Source organism: Medicago truncatula, chromosome 5 (assembly GCF_003473485.1).
Source record: "Medicago truncatula cultivar Jemalong A17 chromosome 5, MtrunA17r5.0-ANR, whole genome shotgun sequence".
NCBI classification, from domain to species: Eukaryota; Viridiplantae; Streptophyta; class Magnoliopsida; order Fabales; family Fabaceae; genus Medicago; species Medicago truncatula.
This window is the reverse complement of record NC_053046.1, coordinates 12,248,901-12,261,117: the sequence shown is the minus strand read 5'-3', so window position 1 is coordinate 12,261,117 and position 12,217 is coordinate 12,248,901. Positions and strand designations below refer to the sequence as shown.

Sequence of the window (12,217 nt, the reverse complement as noted above, 5' to 3'; positions counted from 1 at the left end):
AACTTTGAGTTCATTATTTTCTCTCTATTAGAGATGTTCTTAATTTCATTTCAAAGAGCAACATTAGTTATTTTTGTTTAAAATAAAAAGGAGCATATTTGTTTTTTTTTAATGAAATACCCTCTAGTTAAATAAAAAAAATATTTCTTATCATCTCATTCAGATGTTATCGTGCGTAAGATACATTAATATGTACATGATTTGCTTATAATATTAATATGCAAAATGATAAGGGGGTTTATCAAGAAAATTAATATAGAAATTGCAAATTTCCTTAAAAAAAATCATTTTGCAAATCTAAAATTACTGTTTTCTTGTATACTAAAACAAAGTTTCTTTCAATATATTATTTTTGTTTTTCCCCCTTAACTATTTGCATTAACAAATAACTCTAGTCATTGTCCGTTGTGTCACACTCAATTTCCTTTCACGATCTTTTATTTTACCAATCACAATTTCCCCCTCTTTACATAGAGAAAAAACAAAAATTAAGGCAATAGAAACTCCAAGTAGTTTTTTTTCACCTAATTATCACCACCTGGAGGACAATTTTGGCTTTATTAATGATGAAAATATTACTTTATCTCCCTTGCAAACGCATTATCCGCAAACTTTTTTTCCTTTTGATCAAGAATTATTCCCTAAAGCATGATTATGTTTGTGATCATATCGATAATTAATCATACAAAGCCATCAAAATTGACATTAAGGACATCTTAGAGATGAAGATTCATATATGAAATTAACAAGTACTACTATACCTTAAAAATCTTTTACTGTGTAAGGTTCTCATGCCAATGCAAATTATGAAATGACTCCTTATCAAAACTTTGAACACTACAGCACGCTATCTTAAAGTTTCAAAGAAACGTTACTATATAATTTGGCATTATTCGATAAAAGTTTAGTTACTTTACTACTAGTAGAGCCAGATCGATCAAGTTGCACACGCATGAAATCACACTTGCAAGTTAAAGTGATCAGAAAATACAATAGCAACACTAATTTTTAATATTAATATAATAACAATAATAATAATATGGCAAATGTTAATTTGTGCCTTCAAGAACACACGTTAACAAACTCATTATAGAAATATACATATTAAAATTCGTATAGTCAACTCTTTAAAAATTAAAATATTATGTTTTTCAATGCAAAGTTACTCTTTTTGAGTTCTTTAACACGTGTCATTAGGACATAAGTTAACATGACTCTAATAATATTATTAATATAATAATTTCTTTTCTAAAAAAAAAATACTGAAATAATTACTATGATCATAACAATAATATTTGCGCGGGTTATTTAAAAGAAAACTAAAAATTAATAAAATTTCAACTATTAAAATTGATTATTAATACGACATACACATATATGACAAATTGTGACCCAATAACATTTTGATGAAATGATTTAGATCTCTACGAATTTAATTAGATATTTCTTGGATTTGAATTCAGTCATGTGGATGGACAACATGAAAATTCTTGAGAGACAATTAAGTTGTTCATTGTGATCCTATTCAATTTGATGAATTAGTTTTACATGTTAAAAAAATAAAATAAAATTGTTGATATATTTTTTTTAGCAAATTGTGAATATTTTTTAGATATTAACCTATGGCTAAAATTTATTTCTTTATCCTTCAAAGTAAGATGTGTAATTGTACTTTTAGTTTTTTGAGTATTAAAAATGTATAATTACATGCCCCTATATTTAAGTTGTACAAATGAGTCCCTAAATAGCTCCTTTTGTGCAATGTTAACAACACAATATGGTGACATGGTCAAACAAAGAAGCACACATTTCAAACATGAAGACACTCATCCCTAATCTCTAATCACTACATTACCAAGTTTTTGCTAGACAACTATTTTTTTTTTAACTCGACCAATGACAATAACCTAATTTTTTTAATCAATTTTTGTTTATCAATCAAATGTAAACACTTTTATTAATTCTAAACAAGATGTATGTATGAAGATCCTATTTTTTTAACAAGATGTATGTGTGAGGATACTATATTTCTTTTAGAAAACTACCATAATAATCCAATGTGCTATGTAGAGATCAAACCTCCTCCACAACCTTAGCTTTGTTGCACTGACTGAGATCCAATCATTGGATATACAAGCAACTTAATTTGCATAGATTTGAGATTGAATATTTATAATTTTTGTTTTTCTTATTGCTTCGACTAAAGATAATTTTTATTCAACAAATATTGTCAACTACTAGATGTGAACACATGCAATAGTTGTAAGTGAAATTAAATCTTATTTTCAATAAACCACCTCTTAGGAAAGAATCATTCATTTTCCAATAAAAATTGTCAGTTAGCAGCAATACAACAAGACCTGTTTCTCTGTGTAGCTGACAACTATGAAGTCATGCAAATAAATATAAAATCAAAAAATTTCATATTAACTAAATATTGACTCAGTTGATAAAAAGTTGATTCATCTATAAACTTTTAAGTATAATTTTTTTTTTAAAATTGTAAATCTATTTGTTAACGTTACATGAATCACGAGGTATGCTCTCTGATCTAGTGAATTTACGAAATCCAACTCATCTAAACTTTTTTACTATAAAAATATATATTTTTGATATATCAAATTAAAAATGAAAAACCTTTGTCCTTCCCTTTGAAAGCTTCAATTTCACTCTCTCTATTCTCTTGACATCACTACACTCCACATCTTCTCACTGTACTACACTTTCATACTTCCATAACTAGTTTCTGCTGCAACATTAACACCTCACTCTCTCTCTCTGAAAATCTCTGCAAATTTCAAGTGGGGCTAAACCAAAAAAAAAAAAAAAAAATCCTATTCTCATCATCACTGTACCCTGCAACTCCACCACCTCTCATCACAAACCAACAAAAAAAGTTCAAATTTTGAAGCCTACCCACAAATTATTATATCATAAGGTTCAAAAGGGCCATTTTGAAATTTTCTCTAAGTCTTTATAATCAACAAATGAGTTTGTTTTGTGTTGGTTGGTGAATGGGTTGCATGGTGTCTTCTTTAGCTTCAAAATTTGCATTTTTTCCACCTTCACCACCAACGTATCAGCTGAAGAAGAATGATGACGGCAAACTCACGGTGGTTTCCACCGCGTCTCCGATTCCTCATCCTGATGATAACTCATTGGATGTTCTTCTTGTTGATACAAAACATGGAAATAAGATAGTTGCTTTTTATCTTAAGAACCCTTATGCAAGATTAACTTTGCTTTATTCTCATGGCAATGCTGCTGATTTAGGTCAACTTTATGATCTCTTTGTTCAACTTAAGGTTAATCTCAGAGTTAATCTCATGGGGTTAGTGCTTTTTTCTTATAATTTTTCAAATTAATCATGAAAAAAAAACATGAATTTGTCTTAGTTTGTTCATGTTCATGTTTATGTTTATGTTATGTTTTTGTTTTGTGTGTTTGATGTGTTTGTCTTTTTTGTCTGTTCACAATTTTCACTCTATTCAAAAGACATCACGTTAACCACTGACCCTTGTTTTGTATTATCTTGATGTGTTTTACTCTTTCTCTTTCTTATTAGGTAACAAAAATATAGTTTATTTGGTCTTAGTGGGTTTTGTTAAGTGTACTAGATCTGAAACTATTATGTTAATCTATGCATTGGTTTATGTTTTTATTTGTTTATAAGTTATCCACATGTGTGAGTATGTGTTTTAGATCTGGTGGTCAATGTGAACATGTGTGTAATGTGATGTGCATGTTTGGTATCAGGTTAATTTGTCGAAATCACGGTGACTCGCATTGATTTTGCAAAATCACATTGGGCCACCGTGTTTTCGAGTAACCATGGTGATACCAAACATCCAAGAAATGACAATGACAATGTAAATGTCTTTTCTTTACTGTTTCTTTTCAATGCAATAATAATAACAAGTAGAAAGTAGATGAAGTTAAGGCTTTTGGCACCAGAGAGTGTCTTCCCTAAACAAACAAACAAAAAATGAAAAAGTTAAAGTGAAAAGGAAAAGGAAAGGGAAAATAAAAGCAGCATGTATTTATGGATTCTGAAACATTGATAAAGATTTTACCTTTGTTTAGATTCTATTGGCCTAACTTTTTCTTCTTGGTAGTTTGTAGCAATTTTTTCTGAACTTTCTTTGTCCTTTGTTTTACTTTCTTAATTTCTTTCTTATCAGCTTAAAGTTTTCCAGTTTTTATCCCTACATGGATGTGGACATAGCATAGAGTTTTTTGGTGTTTTTATGGGGATGGAGCCCTTGGTTTTCTTTGAAAGTTTTTAATTTTCTTATCCCTACTACCAACATTATTTTCCTTTTAAAGAATTAGAATTAAAGAAAATGATAAATGTATGTTTGGTTCCAGTTTTTGGAGGAGGCAAAATTGATTATGGAGATGTAAGTATAATTGATTTTGACATGTTTGGATGTTCTCGAGTAGAATTGTCTTTGCCTTACGGAATTGACTCTAACGTGAAGCTAGAATTTGCAGCTTTTGTTTCTACAAATGATTTATAACTTTTTAGCCTCAAATTTATTTTTCAACCCACTTTTACATGAATGTATCAAAACATAAGCCGCTTACATTCGATTTACTATTAGGCATAATAAATTTACAGAATCAATTCATTGGAAATTAATTTGTCTCAGCGAAACCATACACACGCTAAACATTTTCTCATTTTGCATCTTTGAATTATTGTAATCTTTCATTATCTCTCTATCATATAATAGTATATTTTGCCATTATTATTGATTTGAAGTTCCCTATTTAGCTTTTCTATAAATTTATAGTGCACATTTGCTTTAGAAGTTTCATTGGAATATGCTATTGGTTATTAGATCTTGAGCTTTTACTTAAAAAGTGAATATGTACATTGGTCCATAAATGGTTTGATTTACATCAATCTAATTGACTCTTGACAGTCTATAAATTTGATTCAATTAAGCACATAATAAGGACTTGATTGAATCAATTTTGAACATCAATGTGATTAATTAATATAAATAGTCTTTGAAAAAAATAATTTTTTTGTTTTTCAATCATTTGAATTGCCAGCATTTCTAGACTAAAGCTGAAAAGTTGATGTGTTTTTTAACGTTTTTCCCCCCCACAGGTATGACTATTCTGGATATGGTGCCTCTACTGGCAAGGTAGGCTATTTTTTGGCAAATACAACTATAGTTAGTTCTGTTGCAACCATGGATTGCACGCGCACACACATACACACAAAGCACAATTCTGTTTTGTTGAAATTAAATTCATTAACAAATAGATAGTAATGCTAATACTTTCAAATTATGCAGCCTAGTGAATCCAGCACATATGCTGACATAGAGGCGATATATGAATGCCTTGAAACCAAATATGGAGTTGGCCAGGAAGACGTAATCTTATACGGGCAATCAGTTGGAAGTGGACCAACATTGCATTTGGCAGCTAAGTTGCCGAGGCTGAGAGGCGTGGTTCTACACAGCGGCATTCTTTCTGGTCTTCGAGTTCTCTGTCATGTGAAGTTCTCTTTTTGCTTTGACATTTATAAGGTAATAGGAGAATCAAACTATTTAATAAAATTATACTTGACCTCTTCATAGAATTTTTTCGTGACGTTGATGAAGACTCATTTTTTAAGATGCCGTTATTTGGATTTTAAATTAACTAAAACTTAATTTACAGCTCATTGAAAATAATTTCGATTGAATTTCGTGCTGTTAACCTATAAAATGCAAATGTGTAAATTATATATTTTGGTTCAGAATCTTTAGATAAAAAGAAAAATGTGTCTTTCATTTATTAATGGCCAGCAACTTAAATTATAAGAGTTTCGGATTAAGATGTCTAGTTTTGTATACTTAGAAGATATAAAATGAGTATAATATTTTGTTCCATCATCTCATATGATCTAATTGTTTTTTCCCTTTTCCAACCATGCAGAACATCAACAAAATAAAGAAGGTCAAGTGTCCTGTCCTTGTAATACATGTAAGTAAATGATGCAATGCAATCATACTTCTTTTCCTCTTCGTATTTATTTCTTTTGACGCAAGTAGTAGACATAGCAATTATTGTGCATAATGATTGATTCTCTAGTTTTGGAGTTTATACTATACATGGATAAAGCACACTTTCCACCATCCTGTTTGAATTTCATGGTAGCTAGGCCTTGTGTTCTTTCTCTAGTCGCGCACAACAATAAAAATGAAACAATTTTCCATTAAGTGATGTTGGCTACATAGATCAACCAATGCCATAAAATCCAATGGTGTTAGATTTATAGATAGATTATTTACCTCTAAATCTCTATTGGTCGATGGCCTGTAGATTTTAAGGTCTACCACCTCTAACATATGTATTTTCCTCCATTTGATTAACTCTCCTTTCTGCTTGCGTACATTTACTTCTGTACAACATTGTCGATCCGGTGTTTGTGCAGTAAAATGTTGTTTTAAGCTTGTGTGATACTTGTCTAGACTCAATTATAAGCAAAAAATAGCTTGAGTTTGCTGGACTCGAATATAACCGAATGTCAACTAATATATCCACATCTAATGTTGTAATTCCAAAAATACCTTAAACGGATCCATTAATGTTTTGAAGATATCACCATCATAATTAGAGGTAGGTTAGTAAATGTGAGAAGTGCTAGCAATACTCACTCTAACCCTCTCTTTCCCATTCTTACTATTTTATTGGATAAAATGCACATGGATCTCACCATTTTGGAACTAGACCCCACATATAGTGTTGGGTTCCACATGTATTTTACACATTAAGAGAGTGAGTGTTGGAATAGTTTTAGAGTGACTATTGCTGGTCCTGCTGTAGTAAATTTATATCCTTTGTTTTATTAAATTAAGAAAATTCAATGCACTTTAATTTTTTAGTGTGACTACCATCCTTAATTAAGTGTGCAAATTGCTTTCAAATGGGTCTGGAAGGTGTACTTTCTATTGCAGATCACATGTGAACATTACTTCATTTCATCCACTTTAATTGCATCCTATAGTTGACATTTTTTTTTGTCACCTCACCAGTTTATATGATAAATACATTGAGGAAATTTTGTTTCTTCATTCAACTCTGCAATTAAATCATATCATCTGCATAAAATACATATTGTGCACCTAAAATTGTAGCATGTTTAAAACAGAAAAATAGATCAAAACTGAAAATTTAACGAGAACAAAAATGTTATGATGGACATGCTAAATTATTTTGCAGGGTACAGAAGATGATGTGGTCAATTGGTTACATGGCAACCGACTATGGAAAATGGCAAGGGAGTCATATGAACCCTTATGGATCAAAGGAGGCGGTCACTGCAACTTAGAGCTTTACCCTGATTACATACGCCATCTATGCAAATTCATCCAAGAAATGGAGAAGATGACAACTGAAAAGCGCCTCAAAAAGATCCGACAAAGTCTGGAATCAAAATCAAAGTCGAAATGTTGCTCCACATGTACATGCCCTAGTATGAAGTGTTGTTGCAGCTGCAAATGCAAGTTACCTAAATGCTCTAGCTGCTGCAGCTGCATAAATTTTTCCCTGTCTATCAATTGTCCTGATTGTTGCTGGAAACCTAGCTGCATCAAGTGTTGCCGCTTACCGAAGTTCACAGATTGTTTCGGATCAACATGCTGCACAAAATGCTCAATGCCTGGTTGTTGTTGTCCAAAATGTTCATTGCCTTGTTGCTACCCTAAATGTTCAAGACCAAGTTGTTGCATGAGTTGTTTCTGTTGGCAATGTTTTATGGGAAAACACAGTGGAAGAAATGGAAAACAAAGAGGCTAATGGTTATAACATGGAATGTATAGATGCATGGAAAGTCTTTGCTAAAACACCATTTAATATTGTGAAATGGTGTTACAGAGAGGAGGAAGTAGTGGATGGCAATTGTAGGGGGGGTGATATAGGTGATGGAATCATATATCTTCTATATATTTTTGGGTTATTTAGAGTTTCTGAAGTTCTATTGGATTTTTTTACTCATAATCATAAACATTGGTGTGTAAATTAACTTTCAAAGTAGTTGAATTGTTTGTATCTTCCATTCTGTAGCCTTTTGAAGATTTTGCCATTCTCCTTTTTCTTCATGTTTCTCTATTATGTTGCACAAAATGTGTAAACCATTGATCCTAATGAGGAAAATATCTCAACACTCAACCAAGTCCTTGTTTTTCAGCATGCCTGGAAATGTATTAAGGTTCTGTTATTCTCTTTTCTCATAAACAACAGAACATGTTAGTAGCTCTTAGCATCAATAAATTATTTTCTCCTTGATTTCTAGGTTGCTCTACAAGGTTATAAACAACACTACTTTGCAAAGTTTAACCTTCATATATTTGGCCATTAGGCTAAACTCATGTGCTTTTCTATACAAGGCCGGACCAAGCCCATCAAGATAAGGACTTTAGGTGATTGTTGTATGGTCTCTCTTTTTCCTCAAAAGCTCTCTGTTTCCTCCTACACTCATTGATAATTGCTCCAAACTCGGAGATGTCATTGCTTCCTCTATTATAATAATCTACAACCTTCTTTGCATCTAATTCAAAGTCCACATTTGTAAGTTGTAGATTGCGCACCCAATGAATAGCCAATATCCGACGAGCACACCGGATTCGACCACATCATTTTAGCCATAACAAAGTTCCAGGTATCATCCCGAATACACATGCCATAACCAACACAATTAATGCATCCGAAAACTACGCATCTACATTAGACTTCAGCCTTCCTAACGCTGGTTTTTTTCGCTGGGGGCTGTACTGGCTGCATGGTACCCTCTCTGACAGCTAACATATGTTCAGGTATATGTGTACCAACTCCATTCCCAACAACCCCACTCTGTTGCATGCTACTGTTCACTGTTTTCCAAACAATCAACAGCTGCCTCCCGCGCTCAAGAATAGATTGACATGTTTCGGTACCATTTTGCCATACGAGTATGTTGCGGCTTTTCCATAAGCTCCACAAAATCGTTACAAACTGCTCAACTTGTACTTGTGAGCAATTTACCTCTCTATCCAGCAATCTTGCTCGCGTTGGTAAGCACCCCCGACACACTATCCAAATCAGATTCTTCACTTTCGGAGGCACCTTAAACCTCCAAATACCATACCAATTTCCGGGGAGGTGTAAATGAGAATTGTCTGCTATTTCTTCCATACATAGATGATGTTGTGTTGTTATTTTTCATTGTTAGACACCCATTCCCAGTATTATTATAGTTTGATTGTGATTCCAAAATGATTTTAGCTTACTTTATCTTTCATATTAATTTTTTTAAGAGGATATTAATTATTATTATCAAAGCGTTCAATTAATTTCTTTATAGGTTGAATAAGTTTTTTCCCCTACAAATATATCAAATTTTGCTTTTAGAATGCATAAAAAACGTTGCACCCGAAAAAAGTTGCAAGTTTTAGTCCATATAGAATTTTTCAGCATGAAGTTTTAGTCTCTATTAAGCTTAAATTTATATAATTATCATTAAAATTTTAAATTTTTGAATGACTTTTTGTAGACATGATTAAAATCTTATAAAATATTCTTTCACAAAACATGTAATATGTTAACATCAAATGAATTAAAGGTAGTATCAAATATTAATTATGAACATCTCTCTTAGTGAGAATTTGAATATTGATTTCCTACGTTTCAAGAGTCTAGCCTATTCTGCTAGACCAACCCCGATAGTACATTCAATTATATTTGACTGACATGAATGGTATGAAATTTTGTGCGAAAAAGTTTCAAAGTAACCACGCACAATAATTAAATGGGTTAATTTGATAAATGATCCCTATAAATATCCAAAATTTCAGTTTTAATCCTTAAAAAAAATTACATTTTTTAGTCTTTTTAACTTTTTCCTTTATCATATTCAGGGACTAAAAATGCTGACAGAATTTTTGTACAGGGACTGGAAAATTGCTCTTTAGACACTCTAGATTTACTCTCAACCACCCTAAAGTGAAGAAAATACTTCAAAGACAGTTTAATTATCGATAACTGATTTTTGCTAGTTAATTTACATGTACACCATTTTTCTAATGAGTAATAATATTTGAACAACTCTTTTGGTACAACTTTTGTGACAATCTTGTTGTCCTCTCTTCTCATTGGTTAAAACCAATAGAGAGAAAAAAGAAGAGAGAGAATAAGAAGATAATGTGAGCATGAGAGAGAAAGTTGTACAAAAATGGTTGTACAAATATCATTTCTCTTTTCTAATTGTAATAAAACAATGCCCTTTTGCTCCTAATATATGTCCCATTTGAAAAATGTTGTGTCCCTAAATATATATCCTACATAGTGACATACTAGTATAATTTGAGATAGAGATTAATATAAAAAATGGTATTTCCGAAAAATCTATGAACATTAAATTTGCTAAGTACATTCACGGTTTAACAATAACAGAAGAGAAATAACCAAACCAGCTCAAGTGGTTAATAAACTCGATCAAAGGACGAATCGTTCGAAAAACTTAAATTCAATTTTTAGGTGGAACAATTCTTAGTCAGACTATATTATCTAAAAGACGAGCTCCGAATTATCAAGACTTCCTTCACGAAAATTGGAGGGTTAATTAAATTAAAAAAAAAGAACTGAACATTTGATATGTTGAAGTGCATATTAAAATCCACAATTAATGTATGAGATTCTCGCAGTTAAACTACATGACGAAGAATTTGAGTGGTTAGTTTTTTTTAACATATGTGAGAACATCATTATATATATGTTTATATCTAAGAGAAGTAAGGATCTCTCCATTTAAAAAAAAAAAATGGAGTAGTATTAAGTTATATAAAAAATGAATTACTTGTTTTTTTTCCTTTGCTACGTATGTGAAATGAATAATGTTCAACATTGCCTACACGCCACGATTTCACACCACAGTTAGAGCAAATTGAATGATAAGGAGGCTGTATCAATAAAAACAGAAATGAAACAACATGCTTATTCTGTTCAACATTTCGTTCCAGCTCATAAAGGACGAGTACCGAAACTCAAAAGACTAATTGACTTTTTCTCCTAAGTACTAAAACATACAATGGGCATAGCAAATTGACAATACAACACAAATTATCTATAAATAGAATTGGTTTTGACTTTTGACATAAGTGGATTGGATGATGGACTGGTGGTTAAGTTATTAGGCTGTTATATATTCACCCAATCAAACGGTGAGGTTTAGCATGGGAAAGGAAAGTTGTTTCCTATCGTGGAAAATTTTTTTTTAACCATTAGATTAAATGTAGAACACATTTTTATTGTAGTCTTTCCACATAAGATTTATTTTAGACACTTTCTTCCACCACCATCCTCTTTCCTCCATAGTCCCACCATCTTCTCCTTCCCTCGTCTGTTCTTCTTCATATTGCTACACCTGCCTTATTTCTTGAATTAAATAAATGAAATTTTTTATAAAGTCCAAAATCTAATTTCTCTAATCTTGCTTTTTATTTATCAATAATTGTTTAACTGGATGAAGTTTTTGAGCAGAATAAACGCTTGGTTAATTGTCATGGGCGAGGCTTGAGCACCAAAAATTAAATCAACAATGAATTAAATTAAAGTAGACAACTCTTTATGGATATGATTGAAAAAACAGTGATCGTAAGTTGAGCTGAAAAAACAAGAAGAAGAGACATGGGCAATTAATAAGGTTAGAAGTAAGGGTTATGATTTAAAAGAGAACATTAATTTGGAGAAAATCATGTAGTTGTTGAGGAAGGACAAGAAGTTTGTAGTGTTGTTTATGGAGGGGCTGATCTCATATTTAGACAAAGGGATATTATGGGGTGCTCGTTAAAAAAAATTCCAGATCAAGGAAAGAAAAAATTGCAGATCTCAGAAAGAAAAAAAAAAGTGTAAAAGAGGAGGAAAAAAAATATGGTGTAAGCAGTCTATGATAAAATTAATACTCCTCTTTAATTTAATGATTCAAAAAAACTTTCTCATGGTAGGAAACAACTCTCCTTTCCCATACTAAACCCCACCCAATCAAACTCATTCGTAAATGGATTCAATTTAGTCTCTTGGCGTGCAGTCAAGCTGCAGTCAACAAATCATAACCATCAGATAAATCTGACGACTTAGATTTTAATATAAACTTTTTATTTTAAAATTTGAATCGTCCAATTGAGATTATACGCTCAGGATCTTACTGACCGCATGCAATCCGAATCTAACTCATTCTTGA

At 31.6% G+C, this 12,217-nt stretch overlaps 1 protein-coding gene across 1 annotated transcript; it reads left to right on the top strand.

The window, feature by feature from the left end:
* Positions 1-2,624: 2,624 nt before the first annotated feature.
* LOC11424822 (alpha/beta hydrolase domain-containing protein 17B) lies at positions 2,625-8,088 on the top strand. The gene is made up of 5 exons (XM_003612751.4): positions 2,625-3,331; positions 5,120-5,156; positions 5,310-5,546; positions 5,938-5,985; positions 7,225-8,088. The coding sequence occupies exons 1-5, from the start codon at positions 3,015-3,017 to the stop codon at positions 7,798-7,800; spliced, it is 1,215 nt and encodes a 404-aa protein (XP_003612799.2). The 5' UTR covers positions 2,625-3,014; the 3' UTR covers positions 7,801-8,088.
* The last annotated feature ends 4,129 nt before the right edge of the window (positions 8,089-12,217 follow it).

Bases quoted from the DNA above. Each gene is read 5' to 3' on its own strand.
- LOC11424822 (XM_003612751.4), top strand. From the start codon at position 3,015: ATGGGTTGCATGGTGTCTTCTTTAGCTTCAAAATTTGCATTTTTTCCA. The intron at 5,547-5,937 runs GTAATAGGAGAA...CCAACCATGCAG, and splicing joins TTTGCTTTGACATTTATAAG to AACATCAACAAAATAAAGAA. The intron at 5,986-7,224 runs GTAAGTAAATGA...ATTATTTTGCAG, and splicing joins GTCCTGTCCTTGTAATACAT to GGTACAGAAGATGATGTGGT.